We start from the raw sequence: 21308 nt of genomic DNA on the forward strand, positions 1-21308 counted from the left end.
TAGTGTTTCTTCACAACCCTACTAAAAACCATCGACACTCACGCTCTCTCTTTCTCCATACTCTCAAAAACGCAAACCATGATCAAGAACTCTTAAGATACATTAAGATTAGTCTAGTATGATCTTATGCTTTTACTCTTTGATTTCCAATATTCACACACACAGTAAAGCAATAAAAGTCATAACCTTGTTCTAATAATGATAATATAACATGAACATGATGATAGTTCGTTATTTGATGATTTCATGCAAGTTTGATACATAAAAATGTGTTTATTATTCAAGCAGTCAAACAGTTTACAAAGAGATTCAAAACCCAATTTTAATGGCACCATAACTTGATGACAACTAAACCAAATTAATTGATTATTGAGTGTAAGTCATTAATTTAAGAGTCTAGTTTCCTGAATACCAAATTTTATAATTTTAATCATGAAGTGACGCATCGTTGTTAGCACATGGTGTAGAGTGTGACACGGTCCAACTCTTATAACAAATCGTTAGTAGTGATCAACTTTCTAAATGGAATAAAGCTATTAAATTAGAAGTGACGCATCGTTGATGAGTTTAACTTCAGAATTGGAATGACGTTTATGGGTTTAGAAAATTAAATTAGACCCGATTGAAAACGTCAAATGTTATAAAGCAATATTGATTGCTAAAGGCTACATTTAGAAATAGAGAAGTGATTATCAAGAAACCTTTAAGCTTGTATCACTGAAAGATTCCTTAAGGATTGTTATCGCATTAGTAGCTCATAATGATTTATAACTACATTAGATGGATGTCAAACCCGTTTTTCGTTAATTATGACTCTCAATAAGATTTGTTCATGACTTAATCTGAAGGCATTAAACCTAGAGGCAAGGAACACGTAGTCTGTAAGCTGAATAAATACATATATAGGCTAAAACAAGTATCACGTCAAATAACATTTAAAGTTTGATGAAGTCATAAAAATAATGTTTTTGAAAAAAGCAAGTGAACCAATTCACATACCTCAAAATGAGCACGAGAACTTTGTTATACTTGCCATTTACGCATATGATATCCTTATGGCAAGCAATAGTCTAGATTTATAACAAGTAACCGATTCATGAAATTAATTGTTTTATTTACATGTCTATCTCACGACCTATGTAATTAATGAGGTAAAAAATCTGATAACAGTCAAGAGCCGCTATTTGAGATGATAACTGTGAGAATCGGTAATTTTAATATCATGCAATATATAGAATATCAAAAGAAAAAACACAAAAGTATCAACAACTGAAACATGATTAAATCATAAGCAATGAAATCTTCCCCCCAAGTCCACATCGACCAAGAAATCGTTGGTAGACGAAAGAGCGAGAATGTGTTTTTATAGGGCTTAGATAAAAAAAATCGGTTATAAACAAAATAATAGATCAAATTTGAAGTTTGGGCTATTATGGCATGTTCTTTCGTCCAAATATACCAACCTTGAAAATCGGTGCTATGAACGCTATATAGTAATAAAAAATCAGTCAAATAACAGCCCATAATTTTGCTAATAGCAGTTCAACTATTGTAGACCGTTATTAACACCGCTATTTTATAAAGATTCGCTAACTATCATCCCCCGTTATTAACTGCATAACTCATGACATTATAACGATTATACACCCATATTACATATATCTTTTCGTATCATATCATATTCATGTAATAACATCATCATATCATGCCACTCACACTATAGCATATTTACATAATAATATTATATCCAAGCTCTTATATACTCTCACCAAACAAGCTTTGAGTCATACACACACACACATCCGCCCAAACAACCGTCTTAACTTCCACCAAAACGATGTCGTCTGGAGTCCACCACCGCGGCGACGGCGGCGGCGCTGCCGGCAACCTCTACTTCTGCTACCAATGCAACCGTACGGTCTCCATCCCACCGTCCACTTCCTCCGAACTCGCTTGCCCTAATTGCAACGGCGGATTCCTCGAAGAATACGAAAACCCTAACCCTAGCCCGTTCCCGCCAAATCCGTTTAACTCGTTCGATGACTCGTCTCTGTTCGCGCCATTCGGTCTGCCGTTCATGTTCTCCGGCGGCGTCGGTGGTGGTTCCGGCGGCGGTGCTAGGGTTTCGGATTTCGATAACCCGATTGATCTCTCGGCGTTGTTCGGCGGCCCGGCGACCCGACCCGGTTTCAGCTCATCGGATCAAAACCCTAGGGAGTTTGATCTATCGGCGTTGTTTGGCGGCCCGATGACCCGACCCGGTGAAAATTCGCCGGGTCAAAACCCTAGGGAGTTTGACCCGGTAACGTTTCTGCAGAATTACCTCGGGAGTTTACGCGCAGGTGGTGCGAGTGTTCAGTTCGTGTTTGAGAACGAGGGTGGGGCGGGCGGAGCGTCGGCGTTTCAGCTCCCGTCGAATTTAGGCGATTATTTTATCGGTCCGGGGTTGGAGCAGTTGATCCAGCAGTTGGCGGAAAACGATCCGAACCGGTACGGGACTCCGCCTGCTTCGAAAACGGTAGTTAAAAACCTTCCTGATGTTATTATTAATAAGCAGTTGATGGAATCGGATTACTCTGATTGTGCGGTTTGTAAGGATTGTTTTGAACTTAATGAGAGTGTTAAGCAGTTGCCTTGTAAGCATATGTATCATCCGGATTGTATTCTCCCGTGGTTGGAGTTGCATAATTCGTGTCCCGTTTGTCGGTTTGAGTTGCCGACTGATGATCCGGATTACGAAAATCGGTCTCGACAAACCGGGTGGCGATGGTTTGCAGGGTAATAACAGCAACAACAATAATAATAATAATAATAATGGTGATTCGATGACACCGAGGGGTGGTGAGAGGAGGTTTAGGATAAACCTACCGTGGCCGTTTTCGGGGTACGGTGCAGCGTCTGCTGAGGCGAGTAACAGTGGATCCGGGAATAATAATGGAGGTGATGGTGGTAATCAAGGGAGTGGTGGCGGTGGTCAGGCTAGACAAGAAGATCTTGATTAAAGGTTACAGATTAGCGATTGAAGATTAAAGACAGGTCCGTGTGAATCTGATATTGTTTTGAACTAAATGCTGGTTTTCGTTTCGTCGGTTATATACTTTGATCTGAAATTATGTTTGTGTAAGAAAGAAATTTTGATTTGGATTCTCTTTTTTGTTATCTGGTTAAGTATTATCTAGTTTTTTGAATAGAATTGGAAGAGGTTTAGTGGTTATTTTTATATTGAGAAGCCTCTTTGAATATCTAGCTGTTAAAGGTTCTAACTTTTACTTACAATTTGGTTAATTACTAATGGTATTTGCTTATCACTTTAACGGTTTAACCAACTGGGAATTGATCACAGAAATGAGATTAGTAATAAGTTAAGACGGTCTTAATGATCTCGTATGCTAAACCATGATAATTGTGAGTGTTTATTTGCTGAATTTGAAACTTTGTGAACCTGGTTATCCTTGTTTTGACGAGATAATAGTCGTTACACACGTATGTGTATAGATGTTAACATCCCGCATTATAAAATGACCCGTATTATCAAACGACGGGAAGTTAATCATAGATACGAGATTAGTAAATAGTAATAATTTAAGGCAGTGTTAAAGGGAGAGCTTCTGCGCCTCTCTCCAAGAGATACGATTTGGTATCAATATTGGATTAGGAAATTTGTGAATCTTGTTACTCTTGTTTCACGTGATATCTACGTGGAAGTACACGTCCTGCAATAAGGTTGTGTTAATGAGCTCGTATGCTAAACTATGAAAATTGTGAGTGTTTATTCGTTGAATTTGAAACTTTGTGAAACTAGTTATACTTGTTTTGATGAGATAATACAACCGTTATGCACACGTTTATATGTAGATACATGTATATTGCATTTATAGTATATAGAAGTTCACAACCTGCAATACTAAAAAGACCTGTATTATTAAACAACGATAAGTTAATCATAGATACGAGATTAGTAATAAGTTAAGGCGGTGTTAAGGATCCTATGCTGAAGTATCGGATTTGGAAATTTGTGAATCTTGTTACGCTTGTTTCACTTGATATATCTGCGTGTGTGCGCGCACATACATAGGTTTTAAATTTGTGGAATATGGAAGTACACATTCTGCAATACCCATGTTATCAACCAACAGGGAATTAATCGTAGATACGCGATTAGTAATAAGTTTGATACGCGATTAGTATTAAGTTAGACTGTTAGGGCAGTCTTAATGATCTTGTGCAAACTATGAGAAATGGGAATATTCACATACTAAATTCGGTACCTTGTGAATCTTATTACCATAGTTGTCAATAGCGAATACCGGACGATAGTGACAAGATACCTATATGTTACGTAACATAGCTATGAAATAGCGAGCGGTATTTCCAGTTTAGCGGTGCACTAGAAGAAAATTTTAGGAATATTTTACCTGTATAATTAATAAAAAGTATGGAACAATATAAGAAAATAAGTTCTTTTTTCAATCCTGAAACAAAAATCCATAAAGAAACTTCCTTTTCAATCCGAAAATCCGTTTTCTCAATCCCGAAATAAAAAATCCTAAGAAAGCTTCCTTTTCAACCTCTTTCCATATTTATCGCAAAAAAGGTACCGCTGTTAGGTCTATTTTTTGCGCTATTAGGTCTATTTCTTACGCTATTAGGTCGCTACATCAATTTAGCGAGTAGATTAGGCTATGCTAAACGCTATATCGATCGCTATGAGCGCTACTGACAACTGTGTTTATTACCGACGGTTATACATACAGAACGTTGTTAGAAATTGGCTATTGTCTGATCTTGGATATCTTCCATTCTTGAGTTGCCCTAGTAAGAGACGCAAAACCTAGAGATGTTCAAAACGGTTTGGGACTAGGAACCGGAACCTGTTCCTAACCGGTTCCTATATTCAAAACTCCCTTATAAACCGGTTCCAGGCTCGAACCGGTTAGGGAACCGAACCGGTTCTCCCACCCTCGGACCCCTAACCTATGGAACCGGTTCTTACCGGTTCCTAAACCGGTTCCTGTACCCTAACCGGTCAAAAAACGGCTATTTTTGACCCCAACGGTCAAAAAAACGGCCAAAAAAAACGGTTAGGAACCGGTTCCGGTTCCAGAACCGGTTCCGGTTCGGTTCCGGTTCCTACCCGCCCCCACTCAGAAATGCAAGAACCGGTCACGGATCATCGGGTTGAATCAGATAGGGTCCGGTTCCTACAAAAAACGGGTAGGAACCGGTTCAGGTCCGGTTCGGTTCCACCGGTTCGGTTCCAGGAACCGGTTTATTTGATCATCTCTAGCAAAACCAATATCATTAGTGGATCTTGGTACTCTGCACTAAAAAACTCAATTATGAGTTGTGTGTATATTGTTACACCTTACCATACAACTTCTGGTTTCAAAGGTTGATATATTTGATAATGTTTCTGCTTACTGACATGACATCTGCAAGCTCATTGTTCTCATGTATCTGTTTCTAAGTTTAAATATTCATTACTTGAGTTATGGTCATTGGTTTTAATTTAGGAAATGTTGTTTGATTCGAAAAACTATCCTTTATATCTAGCCGCCATGTATATTGATGATACTTATCGGCGTATCATGGATCTTTGAGTAAGCGGGATATGTTGAGATATTCGTATACATTCAGCAAAATTCGACTGAATTTCTTCAATTTCTTTTGATGACCTTGGAACTCGTTACCAGAAAACTTACATGCCCTATCAATACCATCCTAACCAACGGGATCAGAAACCATGGATGTTGGACTCTAATATGACGGGCCCCACCAACACCCTTTTAACTAGCTGAACCCGAAATCATTGGAAGTTGGATTAGAATGAGACTTTGCCAAGAGGAAATCATAACTTACTATTGCTTCACTTTGTTAAGGTTAATTTCGTCAATTATTTAGTCCTAAACCACCAGTAATTCTATCCAAAATTTAGTAACTTGACTTAGCCTTTACCGTGTTTAGTCACCACGTATTGGATTTTAAATTTCTTGTTCTTCGTTAAGGAGTGCTTCGCCATACGCCTACTACACATTAGCTCTCTTGTGAAGGAGAGCGCGATCCATTTTTTGAAAAAGGCATTAAGTTACGTGTGGGGCGATTTCAAAATCTTGCCTTGTTACATACAAGCGGGTCAATTTTAAAACCTTGGACTTATTACATACGAGTGGGTCGATTTCCAAATCTTGACTTATTACATACAAGTGGGTTGGTTTCAAAATCTTGACTTGTTACATACGAGTGGGTCGGATTAAAAGGATAGAAACATTTATATGCAAATGGGTCGATTTTGAATGGATATAAATCGATTCAAAACTTGTAGCTTGTTCGAGAATAATATATTTTTGATAAATTTTTACGTTATACTTATTTAGTAAACATATGAATTTATTGAGTAATTATAAACTTCTGTTATAATTGTTTTGGAAACCATAAATCCAACTTACTCGTTTAATTTACAAGTGAGACTCTTCTTGTACGTATATTCATTTATAAAGAGATGTACATGGTTTTGTTCATACATTACGAGGTGCATAACGTGCTTGACTACTTGACACATAACACCTTTGATCACATTCTAATATTATTCGTTTTGTCCCTTCTGACTTACGGTTTTGGCCTTTGTGATTGGATAGCTGATACTAGGACTGTCACTTTTACCTGAAACCCGAAACCAAACATGAAAAAACCCGAACCCGAGAAAATAACCCGAACCCGAGGGAATTAATTTGGGTTGGTTTTCGGATTTGATTTATAAGTTTTGGGTCAACCCGGAAAACCTGAATAAACTTTTAGTATTGAAATTAAATATATTTTTAGGTATAATAGGTTTAGTCTTAGCCAATAAAGTTATCCGAATCTGACCCTAATCGATTGATGTCGTTACAACTATTATGGATCGATCGTTTATTGTTAATTTATGTTTTCCGTTTATTACTAATAGCAACCGTAATCGAACTATCAAATCACGTCCAATTGAAGAAGACTGTGGTTCGAGTTAGTTACTTAAATTTATTCTTCTTTTAATTTTTTTTAAGTTATGTTGGTTTATTATTTGATTATTTGCATAACGAGCAAAGAATAATATGTTGTTTCGATTTTAGCACTGAAGTTTTTTATTTATTTATTGTTTTGTTTTCTTTGATACTTTAAACCCGATTAACCCAACTCGAAAAAATCTGAACCCAAAAAACCCATGAGAAATTTGTGTTGAGTTTTAGGTTAAGATTTACAACTTTGAAACCCTGAAAACGAACCCAAAGAACACCCCTAACTGATACTACTCACATTTAAACACACTTCAAAAATAAGATCATTGTGTTTATACTTTATAGACCTAAACAACCTCACTCTTGATAAGAGATCTCTAGTGGCCTAGGATTCTCTACATTATTGGTTTTAATACCGATATTTTTCTGTATCGATATATATGTGTGTGTAGCAACCAATATATAATAAATTGATTTCCTATAATAAAATAATTAGAAATAATCGTCTGCAAATAATTAAAAATTATATTTTAGTCGTGTAATGATCTGTTATCCACGTTAAAAAGAAATCACGTTGATGCTAATTATGTACAATAATTCAACTAAAAAGATACTAGGTTCATTATATCCTTAATCGGGTAATGTTGCTCTTTAAGTTGTGTATCATGGAATAACTAGCAAGAGATAGTTACCATGTCATGTCAATGTTACATACTTAACCGGCAGTCTCATTAATTTAAATGTTATGGATTAACTAGCCACTACCCCATTAAAATAATAATTAGACTATTTAAAAAAATAAGAAAAAATAAAAAATAAATTTGTGATTGGCTGTATGTGTGATTTCCGAAAAAAAAACAAAGGATGATGATGTCGTTATGGGGTGGAGCCGGCCAATAAATTTGTGACCCGACACGGTGTGGAGGGCGCCGTCACGCCCACATGGTATGGATGGTGCCTCTGCAACACACAACCGTATGATTAAAGTTCCTATAGAAATAGGTTAGCATTCTACTATTTCTACATGTGTTGTATCATTTATGATACTTAACTTTGGAAGACGAAGAATAAAATGTTTTGGAAAAAAGACAACTTTTTTAAGTAATTTTCATTCTAACGAGACGTTAGACCATGCGTACTCGGAGCATTGTAGCGGCGTTATAGTCTATTACGCCGGGGGCACCCCCCGGGCGTTTTGGCTTTTTTTAAAGCGTTATACATGTAACGCGTAATATGGCACCAATATAAAAAAACTAGCCGTTATAACTAACCGTTGGGAGTCGTTGGAATTAAAAAATATATATATTTTCTATATATTAAACCAATTCATCCCCAATAAAAACTCATCAAACTTATTAAAAATCTCTTTCAACTCTATATTTCCTCACACAAAATTCACTATATAAATGGATCCTCCATCTATATATAAACGGTTTTTCGGGCCCGACCAACAAGCCGACGACGAGGCGGAGGAACAGGCGGTTACGAGTGCGATAATGCTCGCGGCAACTTATATGAGTTCCGTTACGAGTGCGATTAGCTCTCCACCACCCCCTGTTTCAAAAAGAGCATATATTGAACGAGATCGTACCGAAGCCAACAACCGGTTGATGGCGGATTACTTCTGCCACTCGCCGAGATACAAGAACCCGAAGACCTTTAGGCGTCGTTTTCGGATGTCTAAAAATTTATTTATGCGCATCACCAATGACTTGGAGCGTGAGCTTGATTACTTTAAGCAAAAGCCGGACGGACGAGGGACGCTAGGATTCACGGCTATTCAGAAGGTTACGTCAGCCGTACGCGTGCTCGCCTACGGAAACACGTCCGACATCAACGACAAGTATTTAAAGATGGCCGATAAAACAACTCGGGACACCTTGGAGTATTTTTGTTACGGTACGTTTTGTTTTTTTTTTAAATAATTATATCACTTGTTTACTTTAATCAATTATTTTATAATAGTTGTGTAAAATATAGGAATATTGAAACTATATGGACCGCATTATCTGAGAGAGCCCAACTAGAACGATCTACAACGTCTTTACGAGGCACATACAAGGGTGCATGGTTTCCCCGTCATGATAGGGAGTGTAGATTGTTTGCATTGGGAATGGGCTAATTGTCCAACTGCATGGCGAGGTCAATTCACACGAGGTGACCAAAAGGGACCAACGGTCAGTCTTCAAGCGTTTGCTTCATACGACCTTTGAATTTGGTCGGCATTCTTTGCTATTCCCGGTTCCAACAATGACATGACCGTTTAGAGCAGTCTTATGTGATGGAGAGTTACATATCTAGGACCGTTCCCGTCGCTTCGTTTTGGGCTAACGATAACTTCTACCATCATGGGTACTATCTTGGTGATAGAATATATCCCGAGTATGCGGTAATCGTTAAAACATTCAGAGACCCCGATGGATGAAAAAAGACAGTATTTTAAGAAAGTGCAAGAGTCTGTGAGAAAGGATATCGAGCGGTGTTTTGGTGTTCTTTAACAAAGATGACATTTTGTTAAAAATCCTTGTCATCTATGGTCTTTAGAAATAATGAAATGTGCTATGTATGCGTGTATCATAATGCATAACATGATCATCGAGGACGAGAGAATAGCAATATGTCTAACTGTAACACCCTTGGCAAACACAACATCGTCCCACTCTTAGGCAAATCCCACATCGGCCGTGGACAAGACAGATCCTTGGTTCATAAGTAAATGTCATGCCTCTTCAATTACCAACGCGTTTTGGGCTTAGTTGGCTGTGGAGCACATGAAAACTCCACGGTTAAGCGTGCTTATGTGGAAGTAGTACTAGGATGGGTGACCTCCTGGGAAGTCTCCATCTTGGCAACTAAAAACAAATCCGTGAGCTCTTCGTGGGCAGAGCGAACAATACTGGTGGTGCGAGGGGCCGGATGTTACACCAACTTTCATACCGGACCCGGATCCACCACGGACTCCAGCAAGTATGGAGCAAAGACTCAAAAACTCAGATTCCATGCTATCAAAAGAGATACATAACGCGCTAAAGGAGGATTTGGTGCAACATCTTTGGACGACTCGGTCTTTTCCTGGTGAAAACGAAGATCAAAACGAGGGCAACAATGAAGACGACGACGAGGGCGACGAGGACGAGGACGAAGAGGGCGAAGACGACGAGGATGACAACGACGACGAGTAGTGTTTTTTTTATTTTAATGTAATATTTATTGAATAAAATATTATTGTTATTTGATTATTCTTATTAAGAAAAAACAAAACAAAAGGTGTAAAAGTGACTAGGCGCCACGTGACGCCTAATGTCTGGGGGTGGGGCTTTATGACTACACGCTGTTTTTGTATAAAGTTATAACTCTGACTGGGCGTCACGTGACGCATAATACCTGGTTATGAGGCTTTATAACTCTCATGGTTTTAGTATAAAGGTCCTACTTTGCAACAAACCAATTACATAAAGGGTGTATAGTGTAATTAGTAAAAAAAGTTAATAGCAACAACGAGATACATACATCAAGGTTTAATTTATAATTTACTCTTTTCTTTACATCAAAATTAATGAAACTTCTAAATATATAATTTTGAAAAATAATTTACACTTTATTTTTTTAACAAGAATCTCCATCTGTGCGTTGCGGCAGGGCAGATTAAGAGCATTACATGCACGAAAACTATCGCTGGTTGCAACGGGTATGCCGCGGGATGCCGACCACTATTAGTTCGATTTATTGTGATAAATGTTTTGTGGCAAAAGTTTAGGGGCCAACATGTAAAGATACAAGTTGAAAGTGTAAAACTTTTATTATCAAAGTTGAGAGACAAAAAAATAAATATGTAAAACTAAACCCGTCCCCCGAGGGGGGGGGGGTTGGATTAAAAGTTTCATTGGTTTTTAAAGTTTCCTTTTAAAATTAAAAGACGAATTAATGAATTCCATTCAACATGGGATTTTTTTGGAATTAACACCTTGTTTTGTCAAACCGACGCCATATCACATGATTTCAATTCCAATTCTTTTGTATTATGTGAAACGAAACGATGAATACTCATCACACACAAGCTTAGTTTATTTCAACTGGTCTTCTGGTTCAACGGTATAGGGATGATTGTTAAGGATTTAAGGCTTGAGATCATTGAGGTTTCGGGTTCAAAACCTGCTTTAAAGGAGTTTTACGACAATGATGGGTTCCTCATTGATGTTGTTCATGGAATCTCAAAAACAATATGAACGGTTGACATCCCGTGTCGAAATACTCACTCAGATACTGGGGATTTCTTTATTTAGAGTAAGATTGGTTTATTTATCTAGAGTAAATTGCGGTTTTCGTCACTGTGGTTTGTCCAACTCTGCAGTTTTAGTCCATAGTTTTAAATATACAATTTTCGTTCATGTTGTTTCATTTTCACTTGCAATTAAACCCGACCCCACTAACCCGTTAAGTCTGGTTGTTAAACAAATCAGTGTGCCCCGTGAGGGTCAGTTTTGTTCTTTTTCTCCCCAAGTAAACCCCAAATCTATTTCGCAATCCCCATCGCGTGAGAAGCTGAGGTGTATTTGGGAAAAAAAAAGGATAAAATTACCCCTCACGTGAGGGGCATGCTGACGAGTTTAACGATCAGACTTAACGGTGTTATTGGAGTCAAGTTTAATTGCAAGTGAAATGAAACCACATGGACAAAAATCCAAGATTTATAACTATTGGACTAAAACCAAATATTTAGACAAATAACCGAGACGAAAACGCATTTCCTCATTTATTTATTAGTATTATGTAATTGAGAGTAGTATATGTATATATTATATATATGGATATGGATTTGGGTAGATCCATATCCATAATCCATGTATAATAATAATATTAATATCCAACGCCCACAGACAGACAGAGGACACGGTCTATACACACTCTACTGTGGCATCGATTCGCCATTCCGTGTTTTCCGATTTCAATTCTCTTCTTAATCAATTATCATTATCATTCTAATAATAATAATAATAATAATAATAATAATAATAATAATAATAATAATATTAATTTACTACTACTTTACTATATTATTCCGTTCCTATTTCCTCATTTTAGGTGTTATTGATTGATTATTGCACTCAGAAATTGAAGATTCGAAAGTCAATTATTGATTGTTTGATCGATCGATTCATTGATGCGAGTAGTTTTGGATCGGCTAATTCTCGTGGTCGATTCGAGTAGCTTTTCAGGTATACCTAAATAATAACCTAATTAGCCTTTTGATCATCAGTTATTGAGATAAATAAGGAGTTTTTATAGTTTATGATTGATATTAAGCTTGAATCTTCATAATCTGGTGAGAAATTGGGGATTTAGGTTTCCACAAACATGAAGGTTAGTTCTCGTGGTTGATTTAAGTTATTCGAATCGAAACGATGCGTTTACGTGTACCTAAGTGACCTTATTAGCTTTGTGTTTGTTAGTTAGTGAGAGAATTAAGGAGTTATTATTGTTTATGATTGATATTAAGCTTGAAGAATCATCAAATCTGGTGGAAAATTAGGGATTTAGGATCTGTTATTCTAGTGGTAGATTGAATTATTCGAATCCGAACGCTGCTTTTTGATCAGGTATACCTAAATAATAACCTAGTTAGTGAGAGAAACAAGTAGTTACTATTGTTTATGATTGATATTAAGCTTTAATATTCGAAATCTGGTAAAAAATTTGGGAATTCTAGTCTTTGTAGGTGAATTGGGGATACGATTTGCTAGCATTTTGGATCTGTTATACCCGTGGTAGATTGAATCATTCGATCAGGTGTACCTAAAATTTAAATAGCCTAATTAGCTTTGTGATCATCAGTTAGTGAGAGAAACAACTCAACAAGCAGTTGCTATTGTTTATGATTGATATTAAGTTTAAATCTTCAGAATCTGGTGAGAAGTTGTGGTGAATTGGGGATTTAGGGTTCCACAAACACGAAGGTTTCGTGTTTGTGAAAGCGTTTGTGACGGATCCATTAACAGAAAATAGGGGGTTTGGTTGTGCTGCGGGTCTGGAGTGCTTGTTGAATATAGTCAGGGCCCTACGGATGGGGTCCTGCTTATCGGCAGAAAGCAGGAGTCCGCACCCAAGCTCCCCAACGACACCGAGTTATGGGGTTAAAAGAAGGAAAAGTAAGAAGAAAACGTCAAGGAATTCTTCGTCTAATATGCATAGGGAAGATCATCTTCACAGGGTTCCGGGGAGAATGTTCTTGAATGGATCTAGTGAAGTTGCTTCACTGTATACTCAACAAGGCAAAAAGGGGACCAATCAAGATGCCATGATTGTTTGGGAGGTTTGATCTTTGACTTTCTTTGTTTACTTTTACTATATTTAGATGTTATTAGTTTCTTTTGGCTGTATGATCTAATGCTTTGATTCGTGATGATAATGTTAATCTATTTGAAAGTGTAGTTGAGTCGTTAGAATGTTAAGTTTTCACAGTTTTAGAGTCAAAAGGGGTGTTTGGATGTGCGTTATGAACTTGATTATTTAATTTGAGTAATCAGACTAGCCTCTCTATCCTTATGGGGTAGAGGTAAGGCTGTCTACATCTTACCCTCCTCAGACCCTACTATAGCTTTGCTATTGGTGGGATATACTGAGTACGATGATGATGATGATGATGAGACTAGGATAAACAGTATAATGGAAACAGTTAAAGGTAGTGTTTTGATGTGCTTTGTTGCTTAAAGGTGCAATAATTAGATAATCGGTTGTTCTTTTGAATGGTTTTGACTTTTGACTAATTTCAAGTGTAGAACTATCATGTAAAAACACAAATAGGACATTTTTGGGAAAAAAATCAGATTCATCTTGTGAGATGGGAGTAAAAATATCAAGTTAAGCTATTGGTTATTTATACAGTTGGATTTTACCTCTAGATTATTAGATAGACTGATTATCCATACACTTTTATTTATTTATCTATTTATTATTATGACTACAAGTCACGGTGATAAGATATTGAGTTCCAGAACTCAAATCCAAACACCCTCACTAAGTTATCACAGTTTAGGGTTATTGTGTTGGTCTTGTAGAAGTTAAGAAGTTTGCTAATTACCATCGAATCAGTTCATGTCATCTTTCTCTAGAAAATAGTGAGAGCTTGATGTTAATCAGTTACTCATAAAAATATAGCGACTTAATTTAAATGCTGTTTCATTTAAATTTTCATTCATTGTACGACATGGTCCATGTCCATTGAAGTTATAAGAAGTGTTCCATTTTAGCCCCCTTTGTTAAGAGTGACCATATCACCATAATACCCCTAACCTGATGATACTTACGGTGACCTAGGTGGAACATATTAAGGATATTATGTTTATTATTTTAAAACATGACCAATATGAAACAGTTTCTTTTATAACTCTTAGTGACTAGGATTGGCCGGATCAAAGACATGATGCTAATTATATTTTCATTTTGCTTTTCAGAATTTTGGGTCGAGAACAGACACGGTCTTTTGTGGTGTGTTTGATGGTCATGGGCCGTTTGGTCACTTGGTTGCTAAGAGAGTTCGGGACTCACTCCCCTTGAAATTAACTGCAAATTGGGATGTCAATATAAAGGGCAGTGATGATGTCCTTCGTGAAGTTACCCTTAATGAAGAACCAGGCTTTAATTCGGAGGATTCAAAGGCTCTTTCTGACCCTGCAACTAATAAAAACTCAGAGAAATTGCAAGTGCTAAAAGATTCGTTTTTGAAGGCTTTTAAAGTCATGGATAGAGAATTAAGGATGTATGCTAATATTGACTGTTTTTGTAGCGGTACAACAGCTGTAACGTTGATCAAACAGGTAAATTTGTAAAATTATTTTTATATTTATTTTTATAAAATTATGAACTTTTTGAACACTTATGATTTTAATGGCTTTATATCATTGTTCGTTGCAGGGTCAGGATCTTATAATTGGAAATATTGGGGACTCGAGAGCTATATTGTGCACAAAGGATAAAAATAATATTCTTGTTGCAGTTCAGTTAACTGTTGACCTGAAACCAAATCTTCCAGGTATCTCTTTTTTCCTTTTCTTTATTTCTATAAAATATTTTCCTTTTCTTTATTTTTTAACTTTTTGAAAAATGCTTTCAGCCGAAGCAGAACGGATACGGAAATGCAGAGGTCGTGTTTTTGCGCTTCACGATGAACCCGATGTGACTCGAGTTTGGCTACCTAATAATAACTCACCGGGTCTAGCCATGGCTCGTGCTTTTGGGGACTTTTGCCTAAAAGATTTTGGTCTCATTTCTGTTCCTGATATCTTTCACCGACGTTTAACAGAAAACGACCAGTTTGTGGTTTTGGCAAGTGATGGGGTATGAATATTATTAGCACCATTCCCTGCATTTTTTATGGCTATTATAGCAACACTGTTTTTTAATGGGTTGTGTTCGGGTTGACTTGGGTAGGGGTGATGTCGGCCTCAAAGATTCAATCTATCAATCCGTTTGACTCGTTTAAACAATGCTAGTCTGTGCCTGGTTAATGCTGATGTTTTTCATGCTAATAAATATATTGGTCCTTTTATGTTCAAAGATTTAAAATTTTTGTATTATTACAAATGATTATCTAATTAAATATCCTCATGTAGTATTTACTTGTAACTGTTGACAGATTTGGGATGTGCTAACAAACCAAGAAGTTGTGGACATCGTGGCGTCTGCCGAGTCACGGTCCTGTGCGGCTCGAGCCGTGGTCGAGTCAGCGGTGCGTGCATGGAGGTACAAATACCCGACCTCCAAAGTTGACGACTGTGCAGTCGTGTGCCTTTTTCTTAACCCACACCAAAACAACATCTCGACTGCTTCCGCCACTGCATCCATTGACCCGGTTTTGAAACTGGGAGCTGATGATGATTTGGCGGATGATGACGTGGACGACGCGGATGCTGAAACAGGGGAAGCTGGTGATGGAATAGACTGGTCCGCCCTTGAAGGCGTGTCTCGGGTCAACACATTATTGACTTTGCCTCGGTTTGGGCCGGAGGAGCTCGAGAAACAAACGTTGGAACAGAAGAAGACGAAGTGAGGTCAGGTTTCGGTTGCAATTTTCGTGTTGTTTTACTTTTTAATTCAGTTTAATGTTTTTTATCTGTTTGAAAGAAAAAAGGAAAGACAAGAAAGAAAACAAAGCCTCAACTATATTAGAGTGTTGGGGCAAAATGGTAATTTAGTAAAAGTCAACTATCTTTTGAGTATATTTTGTCAAAGGCTCTGTTATATGTTAAAGGAATAATATGCAAGGTGAGAGTTTTTATGTATTTGATCTTCTGATTTATATTGTAAGAATTTTTTGAGAGTATGATAAATGCATAGTTCGATATTGAGCAGCTGTACGCGTTTGTTCCATGAGTTGATTTTGATTTTTTGACTCGATTGTGATTTTCAAACCCATATTGAGTACCGATATGGCTTTGCTATAGGCATGCACTTGTGATTGTTGACTAGGTTTTGGTTAGCTCATCTTTCGGCCCTTGATGTGCATATGGAGTATATGCGTGCATGTGAAGTTGTAGACTTGTGCGTAGGATCATGCTAGACGCACACGACACACGCACACACTATTGACATGTCATACTGTCTATATGAACAGTTTCAACATATCATACATACTATGTAGTTTTTTTGAATGTGTTGAAAGTTATACGATAATTTGATTGATGTGAAGTGTATCATGTTAAAAGTTATACGACCTGTAGAGCCTTATACGCTCTGTGTTTGTAGAACCTTATATGATGTGAAGTGTATTACGATGTGAAGACGTTAAATGCGACATGTATAATGAAGTGTATTGTGTTGATTATACGACCTGTATAACAGTATACGAATGTATGCGACATGGATACTAGTGTGTACAGATTTGAGTTGGTGTAGTATCAACTATATTCTAAATATAAAAATTAACCATTCTAAATATAAAACATCATACAGTTTTACATAGAAACTATTTTTTATAAATGTTACAATATTCTAAAGTCTAAACTATAACATAACTATTATTTGTTATATAACATACCATAGTTCAAATTTTTACAATGAGTAGCTACACCCTTATTAGTTATATTAAAATTAAAATTTCATGACTCCAATTACATAAACCAAAATAAACACATCAACACTTGCAAACACAACAAAATACACACAATAACAACATTACAAAACCACCATTTGGCTAGTAATCTTCTGGAGCAAGCGGCTGATGGTGCGTGTGAACCGTCACCTCGGGCTGTATTATCCATCGCTGCTCCAATAAACGGTCCCAACCAGTACACCCAATGGTTGTTCCACCGCCACCAGACCAACGCAGGCCCAAACGCCCTTGCGGGATTCATTGACGCCCCGTCAAACGGCCCACCAACCAGAATGTTCGCACCCACTATAAAGGCTATCGCCAATGGAGCTATTGTTCCTAACGTTCCTCGTTTATGGTTGATGGCTGTTGCGAAAACGGTGTACACCAAACCGAATGTTAGCACTATCTCCATCAGTAAAGCGTTTATGGTTCCGACTCCAGCAGCCACAGTAAACCCAACCGGTCTCTGCAATATATTATATTTTAGTTACCCCATTTTGACCCGAAACAATTGACACTTTTTAAAACAAATCATTACTGAGAATGGGCTCGACTTAGAGGTTGTTTTTCTCTAAAGAGCGAACTCAGTTTGGCTCGTTTAATTTGTTAGAGCTCGGGCTCGACTTTAAAAGAGAGAGCTCGAGCTCGACAAGTGAGTAGTTTTTCAAGCTAAAACTCCGCTAGGCTCAGCTTGTTTAACTTACTATTATAAAAATATATAATTAATATTTTAAGACTATAACTATAATTAGCCCGGCTCGTCTACTTTGGCTCATTTGCGAGAGCTCGAGCTCGATAAGTGACTAGTTTTTCATGCTGAGACTCGCTCGGCTCAACTCGTTTATTATATTATTTTCACAAATAACACTTACTATTATAAAAACATATACTCCCTCCGTCCCGGTCAAAGTGTCTTAGTTTGAAAAACACAAAGTTTAAGGTAGATTAAATTATTATTTTTTGCTTACCAAATGACAATAATGCCCTTGAAAAGTGGGTCCATAAATATCGTTTATTAATGTTAGTTGTGCGTGTTTAATAGAATAAACGTGAAAATTGACTAATAAATTTTGAAACTGGTCATTAGTAATATGACAAATAGGAAAGAAAAAGAAAATGTGGACAATGGGACGGATGGACTATGGAGTAATATATAATTAACATTATATAATAATAACTATATTCATAATAGGCTAGTTTAGGCCTGGCTCGAGCTCGTTTACCAAAAAAATAAAGCTTACTTATATGCTCGAGCTTCTTAAAGCTCCTTAAAACCACATTTTTTTAATCGAGTCCTTAAAACCACATTTTTGAGCTTCTTAAAGCTCCTTAAAACCGCATTTTTTTAGAGTCCTTAAAACCTCATTTTTTTAATCGAGTACCGTACCATACCAATACGTACTGAACCGGCACTATTGTTCATTTTTTTTCATCTTTTCCGTATCGATTAATGATATGGGTATGTCTTATAAAGAACTAATTAATTTAATAACACAATTAAAATAAAAAAAAAAACATAATTGAATACCATTCCATCAGTGGCTAGCTTAAGTAACAAAGAAGCAACAACAGCACCAAGAAGTTGAGCCACCCAATAAAACAAGGCTCGAACCAGCGACACTCGCCCGGCTACAAGAGTACCAAACGTGACCGCCGGGGTTGTGTCCACCCGACACGTTAAAACTCGACGCTATTGCGGCAAACAACGCTAGCGCGTGAGCCAACGACACTAGTAATAACCCCGGTGCCGCTAGTCCGTGGTCACCACCATACATCTTATCTGTATGGTCAAGTTTCAACAACAAAATATATAAGAATTTAAGCTTCTTGATAATAAGAAATTAATATTATTTTCAAGTAACATGTTTATTTATTCGGTTATGCTATTGCTAAACCACCCACATATGGTTTCACATCGTTAATAAACGACAGTCCACAAAACACTTAAGACAAACATTTTGAAAAGAAAAGTATATTGGTAAAGATATTGGCCCCACATCTGGTTTAACAAAACTTTTTTTTTGGAAGTCAAAACTTTAAAAACTATTGGTCAGAGCGGCTCTGATCACATGGGTCAACTTTAAATAGATTGGTTATAACGGCCTCTAATCATAAGGGTCTTTGAAAATTATTGGTCAGAACCCGAACGGCCTCTGATCATACGGGTCAACTTTGAAAATATTGGTTATAAAGGCCTTAATCATAAGGGTCAACTTTGAAAAATATTGGTGGCGGCCTCTGTTGGTACATGTTTGTCAGTAGTTCATAGTCTAGCATTTGTAATCGAGTCTGTAATGTAATTATGTTTTGATTATGTTTAGTTTGTAACACGCGAAGTTGTCAACAAGTTCGCTATGGCGAACTTGTTGAATCAGCGAAGTTATTGACAACTTCGCCAATGGCGAAGTTGTCGTGTATATAAACTGTTTCAGCGAAACAGTTTAGTGTTGATTGTTTTAGGTTTCGTTTCAGTGTTTCACTTGGAGTTCTTTCAACCATGCTTGCAATCCACTGTTAGCAAATTGGGTCCCATTGTCACTTACCAATTCTTGCGGGAGACCGAACCGGCAAATGATAAATTCCCAAAGGAATTTTTTCACGCTTGAAGCCTTAATTGATGCGACTGGTTTGGCTTCCACCCACTTGGTGAAGTAATCAATGGCCACTATCAGGAACTTGACTCGTCCCGGGGCTTCTGGGAAAGGTCCCATAATGTCAATAGCCAACTTCTGAAACGGCCAGGCAGAAGTTACTGGAATCAGTTCGTTCTTTGGACGCAGGGTGTTGGGGGCATGGCGCTGGCACGAATCACACTTTCTGATTTCTTGCACAGTGTCTAAGTGCATGCCGGGCCAATAATACCCTGCGTTCATGATTTTTGCAACCGTCATTCTTGGTCCCGCGTGTAATCCGCAAATGCCTTCATGAATTCTCTGATTAAGTAATTTGCGTCTTCCGCGTCTACACAACGCAAGAGTGGGCCAAGAAATGATCTTCGGTACAAGATACCGTTAGTCAACTGGTAATTCAAAGCTTTATGCTTGATCTTCCGAGCCTCAGCCTTTCCTGCTGGAAGTGCTCCGAAAGATAAGTAAGCTATAATGGGTGACATCCAAGACTCGACACCATTTTGTATTACCAGGACTTTATTTTGTGGAACGGATGGATGGTCTAGAACTTCTACACGAATATCTTTGGCAAAATGCTCAAAATTCGTTGAAGCTAGCTTACTAAGAGCGTCCGCCGACTTGTTCTCGCTCCTCTTAATGTGAACAATGTTGAAGGAGGAAAACTGGCGAATCAAGACCCGTGCTTGTGACAAATAAGAAGCCATGACATCGTTTTTAGCTTTGTATGTTCCATTTATTTGTCCCGCAATTAGCATAGAATCCACCCGAGCCTCTAAATGTTTCACTCCAAGCTTTCTTGCTATCCGCAGTCCCGCCAGGAAGGCTTCGTATTCCGCTTCATTGTTGGTACTTTTAAAGTCCAACTTGATGGCATACGTAAATTCATGCCCCTCCGGGTTGATTAATCTTAAGCCTGCACCTGACCCTTTGCTGCTGGAAGCTCCGTCCATGAACAATGACCAAACTTGCCCTTGTTCCGGAGGTGCTTGGGGTTGTTGTTCGATTAGGCATTCTTGTTCTTTGTACTGTGGGACTTCCGTAACGAAGTCCGCGAGTACTTGTCCCTTGATCGCTGGTCTCGGCTTATATTCAATCGAGTGTTCACCCAATTCGATAGCCCATTTCGCCAGTCGTCCTGACAGCTCGGGTTTACTCAACACGTTCTTTAGTTTGTACCCGGTTAATACATTGATGGGGTGGCCCTGGAAATATCTGCAGAGCCGTCTGGCGGCATATACCAATGCCAAAACCAGCTTTTCCAACATTGAATATCTTGTTTCCGGGTCCGATAGTGTTCTACTGACGTAGTAAATTGGTGTTTGAACATTTTTCATATCCGTCAGTAAGACCGCCCCTACGGCAATGTCAGATGCCGACAAATATAGTGTTAATGGTTCGCCCGCGTGAGGAGCAGTTAGCGTGGGTAATTCCATTAAACACTTCTTGACTTCCTGGAATTCTTGTTTGGCTTCCGGAGTCCATCTGAACTGTGCCTTTTTGAGGCAATTCCTTAATGTTGAAATGAACGGGTAAGATTTAGCAGCGTGGTTTGCCAGGAACCTGTTTAATGCTACTAGTCTGCCGTTAAGTGTTTGAACT

The 21308-nt window shown here is 37.8% G+C and overlaps 1 protein-coding gene and 2 pseudogenes across 2 annotated transcripts; 2 read left to right on the forward strand and 1 right to left on the reverse strand.

Moving 5' to 3' along the window:
- The first annotated feature begins 1776 nt into the window (after window positions 1-1776).
- LOC143628863 (E3 ubiquitin-protein ligase RING1-like) lies at window positions 1777-3276 on the forward strand (annotated as a pseudogene).
- Window positions 3277-12136: 8860 nt separating this feature from the next.
- Window positions 12137-16323, forward strand: LOC143628872 (putative protein phosphatase 2C 33). Its single transcript, XM_077098331.1, has 5 exons — window positions 12137-13299; window positions 14441-14803; window positions 14901-15018; window positions 15100-15323; window positions 15622-16323. Exons 1-5 carry the CDS (start codon window positions 13051-13053, stop codon window positions 16033-16035), a joined length of 1368 nt encoding a protein of 455 aa, XP_076954446.1. The 5' UTR covers window positions 12137-13050; the 3' UTR covers window positions 16036-16323.
- A 693-nt stretch (window positions 16324-17016) lies between these two features.
- On the reverse strand, window positions 17017-18893 carry LOC143627312 (putative aquaporin TIP3-2; annotated as a pseudogene). The gene is made up of 2 exons (XR_013152576.1): window positions 18608-18893; window positions 17017-17545 (listed from the first exon to the last, which is right to left on the reverse strand). The product of XR_013152576.1 is annotated as a putative aquaporin TIP3-2 (transcript).
- Window positions 18894-21308: the final 2415 nt, after the last annotated feature.

Source organism: Bidens hawaiensis, unplaced genomic scaffold, assembly GCF_021521415.1.
Source record: "Bidens hawaiensis isolate Kalapana, Puna unplaced genomic scaffold, B.hawaiensis_p1.1 tig00000458_1, whole genome shotgun sequence".
Taxonomy (NCBI): Eukaryota; Viridiplantae; Streptophyta; class Magnoliopsida; order Asterales; family Asteraceae; genus Bidens; species Bidens hawaiensis.